Genomic DNA, 13707 nt, shown 5'->3' on the forward strand with positions numbered 1-13707 from the left:
GAATAGTTTACTTATTGAATCATACGGTGGCATGACTATCTTAGTAGCAGAATGGATAGGCAGATTCCTAGGATTACATGATCTAAAAGAGTGAGGATGGACATCTTATTTCATGAACAGCATATATTCTGACTAGAAAATATGATGCCCTCACTCTGAAACCAGAAGATCAATTACACAAGAATTGTATCCGATCCTCCGGAAGAGTAGTTTTACACTTCCAGTGAGATTGGAACTAGTTTTTTGACACAACAATTTTGTTTCCGGTGTGTGGCTTTGTGTGGTCTTGTGGCATGACATTCGCCTTCTGATCGGAAGGGCCAGGGTTCGAGTCCCGCTCTGAGCGCCGCAATGTTGAGTCCCTGGAAAAGGCTCTTTACTCACACTCTCTCGGGTATACTTAGGTGTAAAATGAGTACTTGGCCTAATGAGTGTTAAGTGTTTCTGTTAGCTTGTTAACTTCTGTTAGCCAATGTAAAGCACTTTGAGCACGTTTAGTGAATATTGCGCCAGTTTATTTATTCAAAGTCAGGTTAGAAAAATCAAACGATTAAAAAAAAAAAATAACAGTCATATCTTCACAAAAGAACGACACAGTTATTTATTTTGCCGTTTATTCCTTTGTCCTAATATCCTCTTGACAGGCGTTTTGCACATATGTTGTTTTTTGTATTTCTTTCTATGTTTTTTTTTGTTATTTGGCACTTCACCGTATTGTCATAATAAATCAAGATGCAAGATGGTTTGTTCAAACAAAGAGATAGAGAGGGAGAGAGAAAGAAAGAGAGAACGGGAGAGAGAGAGAGAGAGAGAGAGAGAGAGAGAGAGAGAGAGAGTATAATAATATGTGCGAGAGAGAGAGAGAGAGAGAGAGAGAGAGAGAGAGAGAGAGAGAGAGAGAGTATAATAATATGTGCAGGAAATAAAACGTAATCTGTTAGTTTAATTCTATTTTTCCCAAGGTCGTGGATCCTGAATGGCTGAATTACATCCATTCCAATCACATAGTTGAGTGCACTGAACGCCTGTGCGATTTCGAATATTTATTCCACGGCAGTCATCGCGATTATCATTCCAAGTTGTGCAGCCCCGGAACGTCCCATAACCTGCACAAATAGAAGAGAAAAAAATATATAATTTACATAAAAACCTTGTCATCAAAAGGAGGGGATATGTTTTTTTACCCCTTGTAAACCATCTTTATGTTAAGTACCATAGTTTTTAGTTTTGTACTTTGTGTTTATCTTTCATAGCGGGGTCCTTTACTTGTTCCTGGATGGGACTTTTAATCAAAATAGGCGAATTAATAGAAATGTGGATCTGAGTGTTTGTTGGATACCACCTGGAATGGAGAGGAAGAGGAGTCAAATATATATATATATATATATATATAATATATATATATATATATATATATATATATAATATATATATATATATACATAAATATATATAAACAAAAACCATAAAATAATGGTGCTCAACGTTTTGATTAAAGGAGTTATTTATAAAAGATTTCAATTATAATTATGATTAACTTCTACAATATATTGTTTCGAGCATTCGCTATCATCAGGAAGTGAAACTTCATATTCATTTCTTGATGAGAGCGAAAGCTCGTAACAATAGTGTAGAACTTGATCATTAATTATATTTGAAATTAGTACTTCCAATTGATCTCTAATTCAGACCGTTATCGGAGGCGCTTCATGTAGTACGACGATGATGAAGACGGTGATGATGAGGAGGAGGCGGTTGATTATGGTGATGATGATGATGGTGATGATGTGATAAATAATAATAATAATATAATAATAATAATAATAATAATAATAATAATAATAATAATAATAATAATAATATAATAATAATAGTGATTATAGTAGTAGTAGTAGTAGTAGTAGTAGTAGTAGTAGTAGTAGTAGTAGTAGTAGTAGTAGTAGTAGTAGTAGTAATATTAATAATAATAATAGTAATAATAATAATAATAATATAATAATAATAATAATAATAATAATAATAATAATATAAATAATAATAATAATAATAATAACAATAATAATAATAATAATAATAAAAAATGGGGAGGGTGGTCATGGTGATGGTGGCGGGGATGGTTATGATTATGAGGGTTGTGAAGGTGATGGTTATGGTGGTTGTGGTTTCGTAGTCCCTTGATGATGTTACTTACCTATTCCAACAAACAGTCGTACTGTGTAGCAGTGAGTGGATTCAGGGTCATCACATTCTCGTGCCCGATAATAACCATAACGACAACCCGGGTCAAAGTGTTGACAGTGGGCACAGTACAATGCCAATGCTGAAAAATTAGTTTTGAGTTATTTTTTTAAACAACAACAACCAAACAAACAACCTAGGACTCATATCAAATTAGAACACTACTGCAAGTGTCGTTGTTAATGTATCTACTTAGAAACAACTTTAAATATCAGGAAATGCCAATTGCCCGGCCACAAACATTGTAGTACTCTATGGTCTTTATAACTGTTTTCGAGGTCCCTGCTTAGAGAGGGGTTTTTTGTTGTTTGCTTTTTCCAAGATGAGGGTCATTTAAATCGATCGATATTTGAAGGACGAGTTTTACGGCCAAATGTTTAAATACGTGTCTATCTAGAGTACGGGAATGAACTGGTTAATTTTGTTCTAAAATACTAAGCTTCAACATAAGCAGAATTTGTACATCTACGGCATATAACTTTTTTATATGCGGCGGTCGGGATCGCTAAAGCTAATCAACCCCCCCCCCCCTAAGTAATGAAAATCAAGCAAAATTTGAAATTTTAGGATTAGCTTAATGATGTCATTATTCTTAAAATTATAGTTTGCCTGTTATATGTTATCTGCCCATGCTCTATGTGTTTTGGCTGTCAAAATCATTCAATTTCATTCTAATTGGAAAAAAAAGAGGTAAGAACTAAATAAAAACAAATAAATCCGAATCTTTACATCTAGCTGGTACTTAGTTTTCATTTGAGTGTCCCCGATGCTATCCATACCCCCTAAGTTAAATAAACCGTCTATTCCCTTTATAGCGCGGAAGAGTGGGGTGCTCAGGCCAGTCTCTAGATCTGTCAATACGATTGCTGTGGCTTAGTGTCCTAAGACTACATGGATTCACCTGGGTCCTATTTGGAGTCTTTTACTAAGAGGGAGATAATGAGCCAGATTTATTTAAATTGTGAGAGGGGTTTTGATTCTTTTAATTCATTTCTCTATAGTTTATGAATTTATCTTTCTATTTATATACTTTTTAAATCATCTGAATTTGCTCCTCTTTACTGGTTTCAGAGTACACTTTTCGGTGTTTCTAAACTACACACAGGAGAATTGCTGTTGCATATACACTACTTCTGGTCCTTGTTTGAATTTGCCATTTTGCCTTCCTTTCTTGTGGACGCCTCTGCATATTAAACTGCATGGACCCATGACAGAGTTGAAGAAGACAAATAGCGTTCCATTGCCATTAAAACTTTCACATATGAAGACAATATGAGGGCGGACGAAGGATAGTGAGAAAAAATAGTCGAATCTAATCAGCAAGCACCAAAGTTAACCCTCTCCTTACCACCTATTGGAAAATCGTCACATTTATTACGATGCAACCGTCACTTTTCTCATCCAGTTTTCATTTCTTGTTGCTACAGCTATAAAAACTTGACATTCTGTAATAGAGTTCATATTGTCGAACAATAATATTATTACGTTTAGAATGTGCTTGTTGCTTTTCTGTTTTGAGTAAGAAATGTATGTTTTTGTGTTGGGTGGTTATGATGTTTTGGGGGGAAAAAAATTAAAAGGTGAAGAGGAGAGGGTTGAATAGTACTAGTTCACCAGAGATCAGATGTATATCCAAGAGAGGAAGAGAGAGAGGGAGAGAGAGAGAATGGGTAGAGGTGTCTGTTCAATGTTATAGTTATCATATAACGTTATGACAAGTATAACTAAATGACAAATTGCCATATTTATGGACAATAAAGATCTATTATTATTATTATTATTATTATTATTATTATTATTATTATTATTATTATTATTATTATTATTATTATTATTATTATTATTATTATTATTATTATTAAGAGCAATTGCAGATCTTCGTCTTTACGTACATATTTAAGCAAAGTGTCTAGACGTGCTTTTTCAGTGCTTATACAAATGAGGTAAGCATGAATAAACACAATGAAACTGACAGAATGGGCCGGTATTTGCCTTCGAAACCTTTTATTACGTCGCAGTGCCTGTATGTACTCTAAGTACAAAATATTACACAGTGACGAGCCGTGCTTCATTTTTAGGTAAAGCTGTAGGCGTAGCAAGATGTAACCGTAAATTAGACGTAGATTAGACGATTGGGGGGAGGGGACAAGAAGAGAAATGGGGAAATGGGGGAGGGGAGAGAAGAAGAAAAATGGGGAGGGGGTGGGCACAATTCCCCTATGAAGGCAATTTTAGGTCATTTGGAGAGGCTATGAATAGATATTTGTAATTAGTTTAAAACCACCTGAAAGTTCTACAATAACACTTAGCCCCTCCTTTTTTTAAAACTTTTTTCTTCATCTATAACATTATGCTGTTTGAAACATACCTGGGCTTAAGTACATGAAATATACCAACAATAAGGCACAGGCAGCTGTACTTGATAGGGACGGTGCGCTCATCCCTCTCATTCTTGACCGTTACTTTGGTGTAATAAGCGATCAACTCCTTGAAGATCAGTAAAAGTCCGCAGTTAATGAAATTCCGGTTTGAATAATGAGCTTTCTTTGCCGTAATTAAGGACTTACTCCTTTCGACTCGACACGAGGTGTACCGGTCTCACGAAAAACGAATCTGCCGATTTCGATGCTTGAAGGAAATGAAAAGCCTGCCAGCCAGCCTGAAAATATTGAAGAATCAATGATAATGGTTAACTTTAGGCTTATAAAATTCACACCACTTTTCCCTTATAAAAGCTAAATTAGTTTAAAACTAGATTTAAATATTCCTGTGGAACTATGGACGCGCCCCTTTACTGCAGACTTTTGCACAAGTCAATTTTAAAAGTTTCATTTCAAACTTATGCTCTTTATGATTTTTCCAAATAATAATTGTCACGAAAAAAACATATTTTTATTGTTTCGAAATAACATGAAGCATTTATTTTATAGCAAATAAAAACAAGCTGTTTACAGTCAACAATTCCGAAGTTATTTCCGTCTTGCATTTATAAATGCAACATATATGAAGCATGATGATTTTGTAAATATAAGCCAATAACTCCGTGAGAGATATCTGTTGAAAAAGTCGATTAATTTTTAATCAAGGCGAGGGAAAATAGCGAAAGATAGTGTCTCGCATAGCAAATCATCAGACAAGAAGAGCGTATTATTATTATTATTATTATTATTATTATTATTATTATTATTATTATTATTATTATTATTATTATTATTATTATTATTATTATTATTATTATTATTATTATTATTATTATTATTATTATTATTATTATTATTATATCACCTTCTCAACAGATCCATCGTGATATTCTCTATTTGACTAACCACTGAAGCACACATTTTTGTTGATTTATACAAAAAGTTATCAAAGGTTTTACAAAAGTCTTTATCAAGAGAATCTTATTTTCTAAACACGACTTACTATGCATTCTGTCTTTCTTTCATACCGTTTTTGCAAGGCGATTACAACTTGTTAGTGACAAATAGTCAGAGCTTCAAAGTCATATGACCCATGAAGTAGGAGTTTATCCCGGTTTCTATAAGTTGAAACGGACAATAGCAATTAATTGCGACCGACAAAACTTCAAAATCGAAAACTTGTAACCTGGACAGCGGTTATAATGTGTCTTTCTTTTTTATGTAATTTTTTTCAGGACTTGATAAAATACTTGTAGGAAATATATATAGGTCTCATAATTCAGACAAATTAACTGTCATTGGGGATATAAAAGAAACCTTACAGTCAATAGGTAAAATGAAATTTGACTGCGTGATCATTGTCGGAGACTACAATTTTCCTAACATTAAATGGACAGAACCATGTCTAACTTTTCCCGACTCCCTTTTTGTCGAGGCAATTAGGGATGCTTATTTTATTCAGCTGGTGACACAGGCTACGAGACACCGATTGAACCAAACTAGTAATATACTCGACTTGGTAATATGTAACGATGATTATTGGATTAATGATATTGACCATTTGGGGAAAAGTGATCATGACTCACTCCTTATTAATATCGTTAAATCTTTCATCCGCCAAACATCCGTCACATGTTTATTTTGATTATTTCAAAGGTAATTACAATGCTTGTAGAGAAGATCTGAATGCCGTGAATTGGAATGCTGTATAGAATCTATTCACATTCCATTAAGATGTAATAAATTTTTTAGATCTAATAAACCATTGTGGTTGACAAAAAACGTTAAATGTACAATCAATAAGAAACATAAATTGTACAAGAAATTCAAAAAGTATCCTACAACAAATAATTTTCATAATTATGTCAAGGTTAGAAAACCAAATACACGGTTCAAAATGCCGTGAAAACGTATGAATGTACATTGGCACACGAATGTAAGAATAGTCCGAAAGGCTTTTGGAGATACGTCAACAGAAAGTTGAAAAGAAAATCAGGTGTTAGTGTCTTATTGAAAGATTATGGTACCAAGGTTACTTCCGATATAGATAAAGCTAATGTTTTAAATGATTATTTTTCATCTGTGTTTGTTCAAGAAGACACTACAAATATACCAACTTTCAATGTTACAAATCAATAAAACGTTCCAAACTTTTATATTACACAAGAAGACATACTTGCCAAATTAATGAATTTAGACGTGACTAAAAGCGTGGAACCCGATTCCCTTCATCCCCGTTTACTGAGAGAAGTGGCCTTTGAAATATCACAGCCGCTATCAACAATATATAATAAGTCTCTTGAATCTGGTACCTTACCCATTGAATGGACACAAGCCAATGTTACTGCCATTCATAAAAAGGGCAGCAAATTGGATGCTGCAAACTATAGATCCATCAGCTTAAAATGCATACTCTGTAAGGATATGGAGTCTATCTTGAAAGACCGAATAATGGACTTTCTTTAAAGTCATACGATGCTAAACAATAACCAGCATGGTTTTAGATCAAAGAGATCATGCATTACTCAAATTTTACAGGTGACGGAGGATTTTACCAAGTTAATTGACCTTGATCAATGCATTGATGTTGTTTATCTTGATTTCCGCAAGGCTTTTGATTCTGTACCACATGAAAGATTATTCATTAAACTAAAAGTATATGGATTTAAAGGGAATATCTTTAACTGGATTAAAGACTTTCTTAATAATCGAATACAAAGAGTCATTGTCAATGGGGTGGGGTCGGATTTTAAGAATGTAATTAGCGGTGTACCAGAAGGAAGCGTATTGGGACCACTTTTATTTCTTTTACATATAAATGATTTACCATGTGGTATACATTCAGCCTGCAAACTCTTTGCAGACGATACGAAGATCTATAGTACAACTGAACATCATAACATTCTACAAAATGATATATTTTCACTTTTCAAATTATGGTCTACAACGTGGCATTTGGATTCTAATGTTTTGAAATGTAAAGTATTACATATAGGAAAATAATCCATGTCATAATTATTTTACCGATACTTCTATGTCAAATCGACTTTCCGTTGTGCCTTATGAAAAGGATGTGGGAGTTACTTTTGATTCACTTTTGAATTTTGATGTACATATTGATAATTGTGTAAGCCGTGCAAACAGAATGATGGGAATAATATATAGAACGTATATAAGTCTTGATAAAACCATATTTTTATATTTGTTTAAATCGCTCGTTCGACCAATTCTAGAATACAGAAATTGCATCTGGAGCCCATTCTATAAAAGACAATCTATTAGTATTGAAAGTGTACAGAGGAGAGCTACCAAAAAGATGTATGCAATACAGAATTTATCTTATAAGGAAAGGTTAGAATTTGTTGACTTACCAAGTTTGAAATATAGAAGAATTCGTGGGGATTTAATTCAGGTTTATAGATTGGCACATGGTCTGGATATGATAGACTTTTCTGATTTTTACTAGAGGGGACAAGTTTAAGATTTTTGTCTCTAGATGCAAAACAAACATAAGACAAAACTGGTTCGGTATTCGTATTGTCCAGAAATGGAACATTTTGAAATTTGATACAAAGAATGCAAAATCTATGGATTATTTCAAGGTGTTAGTAGACAGTGAATTATATGATGGAAGATTTATATATAACGAATAATACTTGTTTGCACTGCTGTTAACATGGCTTTCAATCTTGTATGTATATATTATACATTGTTATATTATTATGGTTATCTTCTATATGCGTGTGTGTGTGTTTGTGTGTGTGTGTGTGTGTGTGTGTGTGCTTTGCATGTCACGGTTAAAGATATATGTTTGTACACCATATATTATACATAAGTACATTTAAGTTTAAATACTATCTTTACCGCGTGTATCATTATTGTAAATCTTTAATCAATTAATTTATGGCATTACTATTAATATTAAGGGCAATCAAGGGATTTTATCCTATTTTGCCCTATACCATGTGTTATTTTATGTTAAGTTATTTGCTGTTGTTTCACATAGAAAAGTAATTTTGTATTCGAATGCTTAAATTTTGAGTTTACCAATGAAATGACCATAATTTATGATTCCAGCTTTACGAAACATTAACCAAGGAGAATTTTCTTTTGCCATTTAGCACGCTCCGTCTACTTGACTTTTTATTTCCTGACAATGAAAAAGTATATCAAACATTCTTTAATTATCATTTTGTTACTTACAAAGATAAAGGGTTCTAACAAATGTTCAAAATGCCAAAACTATGCAAATATGCAACTTGTAACAGTTTGATCTTTACTCCGAACTTTTGTTTGGGGAAGATCTTTATTATTCACAGCTCATTAAGGGCAACTTGAAAAGTGTTCGAGATAGATTTCTCTCTGCGATCTGTCGACCTGTTACTAACTGGAGTACATGGCAAGCAGTCAAATCTGTCAACCCCACAGTGTGTGAGTATTTTTCACAATATTTTGACACTCTGATTAGGGAATTGCATTGCAACACCTGACGACAATATGCACCTTTTCACTCATTTGAGTTAAAATTGTGAGTGATGCTCAGGATCTATGGGGCTGCTTCATTATCATGGGCTACTTGCTTCGGGTGATAGACAAGTACGTAAATTGGCTATTTGTCATCGGCTCATGGTTATGGGTCAACAACAGATGGGGAAAAATTGCTTTTTAGAAAAATAAATCAAGTAAAAAGACATCACTATTTTAATCCACTAGTTTTAATCAAATAAACGGTAAATGGCGTAATCTTTAAAGATGTAAGCAGTATATGTTGATTGAAAAGCCCGGGACTCATGATATACGAAAATAGTGCATCCATGCCAATAGCTGGAAAGCACAGCAACTGGAAGTCACGGCGGAAGTATGAATTGGCGATGAGGTGCGCATGCGATTGTCTCTAATTCTGTCATATTATTGTGTTACTTTTATAAGTCTGGCAAAACAGTATTTAAAAATAAGATAAGCTTCGTTTTCCATTTCTTTTTATTTATTATAGGTTATATATCATTTTTGTTGGGAAAAGCTACTCTTCTGTAAATAATCAATTTTTAAAAGTATCCATATAGACTAAGAGAGGGGTGATGGTGTGAATTATTCAATGTTAAATTATAATAGGGAGGAAAAGTCGCGACGTCATACCTTCAACTTTTCCGGTTCCAAATTCCTTGGAATTGTGTATGTAACCAGCCTTCGGATGACTAATAATGAATATATTTCATAGTGAATCATAAGGTGACATATTCTAAGGCAGATTCTAAGAATCGCGGGACGTAAAAAAGACAGGATGGATAATTTTTATTGACGACCAGCATACTAGATTAGACCAGAAAATAAGATGCCATCACTCTGAAACCAGAAGATCATTTAGACAAGGTGTGTATTTAGACCTCTGGAGGAGTGGTTTTACACTTCAAGTGAGATTGGAACCAGTTTTTTTTTGACATCACAATTTTGTTACCTATTACCAGTCAAACAACAGTTTAAAAAAACAAATAATACTTGGATAAGGTCGAGATAGCGGCAATTGGAAGGATTCTATACTATAATTTCTTGAATTTCCATTTGAAACATTCGTAAAAAGAAAAAAAAAAGCAATCAAAAGCCAGAATGAGAATCACACTTTAGAACATATTACTGTCAGACTATCTATTCGGTAATAGGGAAGACTAAGATTCGGTCTTAGATAAAGATAGGTTATTTCTTTTTTTTTTTAATTTTGTAAAATACACTCTGGTTAATCTGGTTGTATGCCATATACAAATTCCAAGCACTGTAAGAAAATATTCGCTTTATATTGATACCGTACTTACCTATTTGTAAAGGATGATTTTGCTGGATCTGAGCTACTCACCTCCTCCTGTCAACGAGGAGTCGTCACCTGGGTGGTGTCCTGAAAATTCACTCCTTTTAAATAGAACATGATACGTCGGGACAAATTCTCATGAACGAAATCGTCAGTGAAAAGCCTTGTGTGGAACCGCGAAATCGGTAACTCGGCAAATTAAGAGTTGACGGGCGCGCGCGCGCGCGCACACACACACATACACACACACACACACATTAAATATATATAAATTTATATATATATATATATATATATATATATATATATATATATATATATATATTTATATACACAATATACATATATATGTATATATTATACATGCGATTTAATTGCGTTTCACTAGCCTATGTTTACAATGCTTTGATTTGGCATGATTAATGTCACCTCTCACTGGCCATTCATAAATCTTGTTCATTATATTATGAGAATATTATACTTCTTACTACCATTTACGGGTATATATATATATCCATTTCATCAACAATTTCGAGTGATTTTTTGTTATTTTCTTCAAATTTTACAATGGATTTTCATTATTCTACAAGTGTTCACCGTGCATATTCGTTTGCATCCACTTTTAACATTCTATATCTCGTAAAATTTTAAACTTTTCATACTTTTCATACTTCAAGAATTCCTCTCATAATCTAATGAGCATGATCTATATTAACTTTCCATTTGCTCGAGGTCATTTGTCACATTGCAAAATGTGCTCAAAGTGACCCACTTAGTGAAAAGTGTTCACACCTTTTCGATATCTAACATCACGATTGGTCATTTTATTCAGCTTGACTCATGGGTATGTTTACAACTTTCATAAACAAAGCAGCGTGTTTACATTCGATAAGATATTTTCAATCGTTGGAGAGCAACAAATCATGTGATTGGTGACCTGGTTGGACGAAAACATGAATATAGATCGTATGCGCTTCGCTAAGATGCTCATAACATTGCAATCCGGAAGTATAACGGACAAACACACAAAACTGTGTGTATCCATGGACGTTTATAGTCGGGGTAATACAGTTCAGTGAGCATTACTCATAAACGCGGATGGCAAAAAACAATAACAAAGACCCGAGTGACGTCATCTTCGAACTATCTATAGATCACTCCCATTGTACAACCAAATCATCAAACAGTCGTCAGCGAGGAGGGGTTAAGAAAATAAAGATCGTCACTGTTGTGTTTGGAAATAGACCACCCAGTTCCCCCCCCCCCCCCCCCCCCCCCCTCCCAATCTTCAAACCTTATCATCGACTGTTTTAACGCTACTGATCGTTTTATTGCAATTCGCCTAAACAAAATTCAGAACAAAAACACCGAACATCATTTCCACCGTTTTTACATTATAATATAAAAATATCTGTTGTGTGCGAGATATGACAGAGGAAAAACACGACGTTTTATTTTCTTTAAATCAACCGGATCTTTTATCTTTAACAGAGACATGATTATATGAGACTGGAGATGCGCCCCTAATCGCCGCCATGAGAACAGATGAGTATAACTTCAAATCAGTACATTGGAACAACGGACGGGGAGGTGGAATTATTGTATTTTACAAAAAGAAAATGATTGATCGCATTGATATTAATAGCAATATGTTCAATTTCCTTTATTGTGAACACTTAGAGATGAACATTGACTTCGGAACGCAAATACTCCACACTCAATGTATTTATAGAGCACCGAGTAGTGATAAACACAAAGCGCCGATATTACCAATATTGCTTTGTTAAATTGAAAACGTGGATGGAACTGAACATACTAAAACTTAACGATAATAAAACTGAAATAACAATAATCGCTAGTCCAGCAAATCCTAAAAGTGCAGAATGTGAATAATTCGTTTTTGGAAACAGTGTAATTGAATTGAACAATTAATTTTTATAAAATTATTAAAACCCATTATAAAACAATATTATCAAGCCTTAAAAAAAGAACTGCAGTGTCTTAAATAATGGACAAAGGAACGAAAAACCTTGTGCGACAGTTTTCTTTTATACCAGATTAAAGGCGATTTGTTCCGAAATTGAATTTCAAATATTTATTTATTGTCGGCATTTTAAAAATGTTTCATAGATAATGTAGTCAGGCTAATAGAAGCCTTTGACCGACATAGGTTTTAACACATACTGCATAAAAATACATAGTAATACATTTTCCTTTAAAAACATTCCCTCATCAAGATTCCAATCATGACACACAAAGAAAAGTAACATAATATTATATATATATATATATATATATATATATATATATATATATATATATATATATATATATATATATATGTACGGTTAGATTAATTACAAATATTACATTTGCATGGCTGGCCATTCCATGAGAGCATATGATTTTTGAAAACATTAGAATTTGAAATTTTCCTGATGTGCTCGGGAAGTTCATTCCAAAGCACAGCAGCAGAATATCTGAAAGATCTTTTGCCATAAGACGTTATTCTGACCCTTGGAATATCAAGGAGGTTTGAATATCTAAAATTGTATCTGTTATTTTTCAAAATGACCATCTCAGATAGACAAGGAGGAGCAATTTTGTATAAAATTTTAAACGTTTCCAAAGCAATTGTTCTCATTCGTCTTATTTGTAGGGAGGGGACTTTGGCCTTTGAAAGTAATTGGTCGTAGGATCTTTTGTCATCTTCATAAATAAAACGCAGTGCTCTTTCTTGTATCTTTTCAAGTTTATCACAATTTGTTTTAGAACAGAAATGCCAAGCTAGTGGACAGAAATTGAAATTGGCAATACAAAAGAGTGAAATATTGTTAACTTGTTCAATTTTGAAAGGTATTTTCCAAGCCTTTTTAAGACATTTAATTGCTGAGAAGCTTTACGGCAGATGGTTTTAATGTGTAAATCAAATTTTAGTTGGTAGTCTATGTGATCCCTAGTAATTTTACAACTTCTTCACATGTAGTACTTGCAGTTCCAATATGGAACGTGGGTTTCTTTGTGTGTGTTTTTGTACCTACTGCAATTGCCTGGAATTTGTCCGGGTTTGCTTGCATGCAATTTATTTCGAACCACTTGATAAGAATTTCGCTTTCATTTTCAATAGTTTTTAAAAGCATATCGAAATTTGAATGAGAATATGACAGGGTATTATCGTCAGCATAATTATATAATTTTCCCTCTCTGATAAAGTAAAATATATCATTTATAAAAATGTTAAAAAGTAAT

General features: G+C 33.4%; 1 protein-coding gene across 1 annotated transcript; it reads right to left on the reverse strand.

The window, feature by feature from the left end:
* Positions 1–860: 860 nt before the first annotated feature.
* Positions 861–10569, reverse strand: LOC144974169 (uncharacterized). The gene is made up of 4 exons (XM_078917087.1): positions 10466–10569; positions 4607–4897; positions 2192–2320; positions 861–1106 (listed from the first exon to the last, which is right to left on the reverse strand). The coding sequence occupies exons 2-4, from the start codon at positions 4686–4688 to the stop codon at positions 949–951; spliced, it is 369 nt and encodes a 122-aa protein (XP_078773213.1). The 5' UTR covers positions 4689–4897; positions 10466–10569; the 3' UTR covers positions 861–948.
* Positions 10570–13707: the final 3138 nt, after the last annotated feature.

This window comes from Berghia stephanieae, chromosome 5 (genome assembly GCF_034508935.2).
Source record: "Berghia stephanieae isolate SIO BIC M18660-M18661 chromosome 5, UCSD_Bste_1.3, whole genome shotgun sequence".
NCBI classification, from domain to species: Eukaryota; Metazoa; Mollusca; class Gastropoda; order Nudibranchia; family Aeolidiidae; genus Berghia; species Berghia stephanieae.

What these genes read in the sequence shown, in the direction of transcription:
- LOC144974169 (XM_078917087.1), bottom strand. Translation starts at nt 4,688, where the DNA reads ATGAGAGGGATGAGCGCACCGTCCCTATCAAGTACAGCTGCCTGTGCC. An exon ending in TTTCATGTACTTAAGCCCAG is followed by an intron (nt 2,321 to 4,606) that starts GTATGTTTCAAA and finishes CTAATTTTTCAG; the next exon opens with CATTGGCATTGTACTGTGCC. An exon ending in ACGACTGTTTGTTGGAATAG is followed by an intron (nt 1,107 to 2,191) that starts GTAAGTAACATC and finishes CTATTTGTGCAG; the next exon opens with GTTATGGGACGTTCCGGGGC.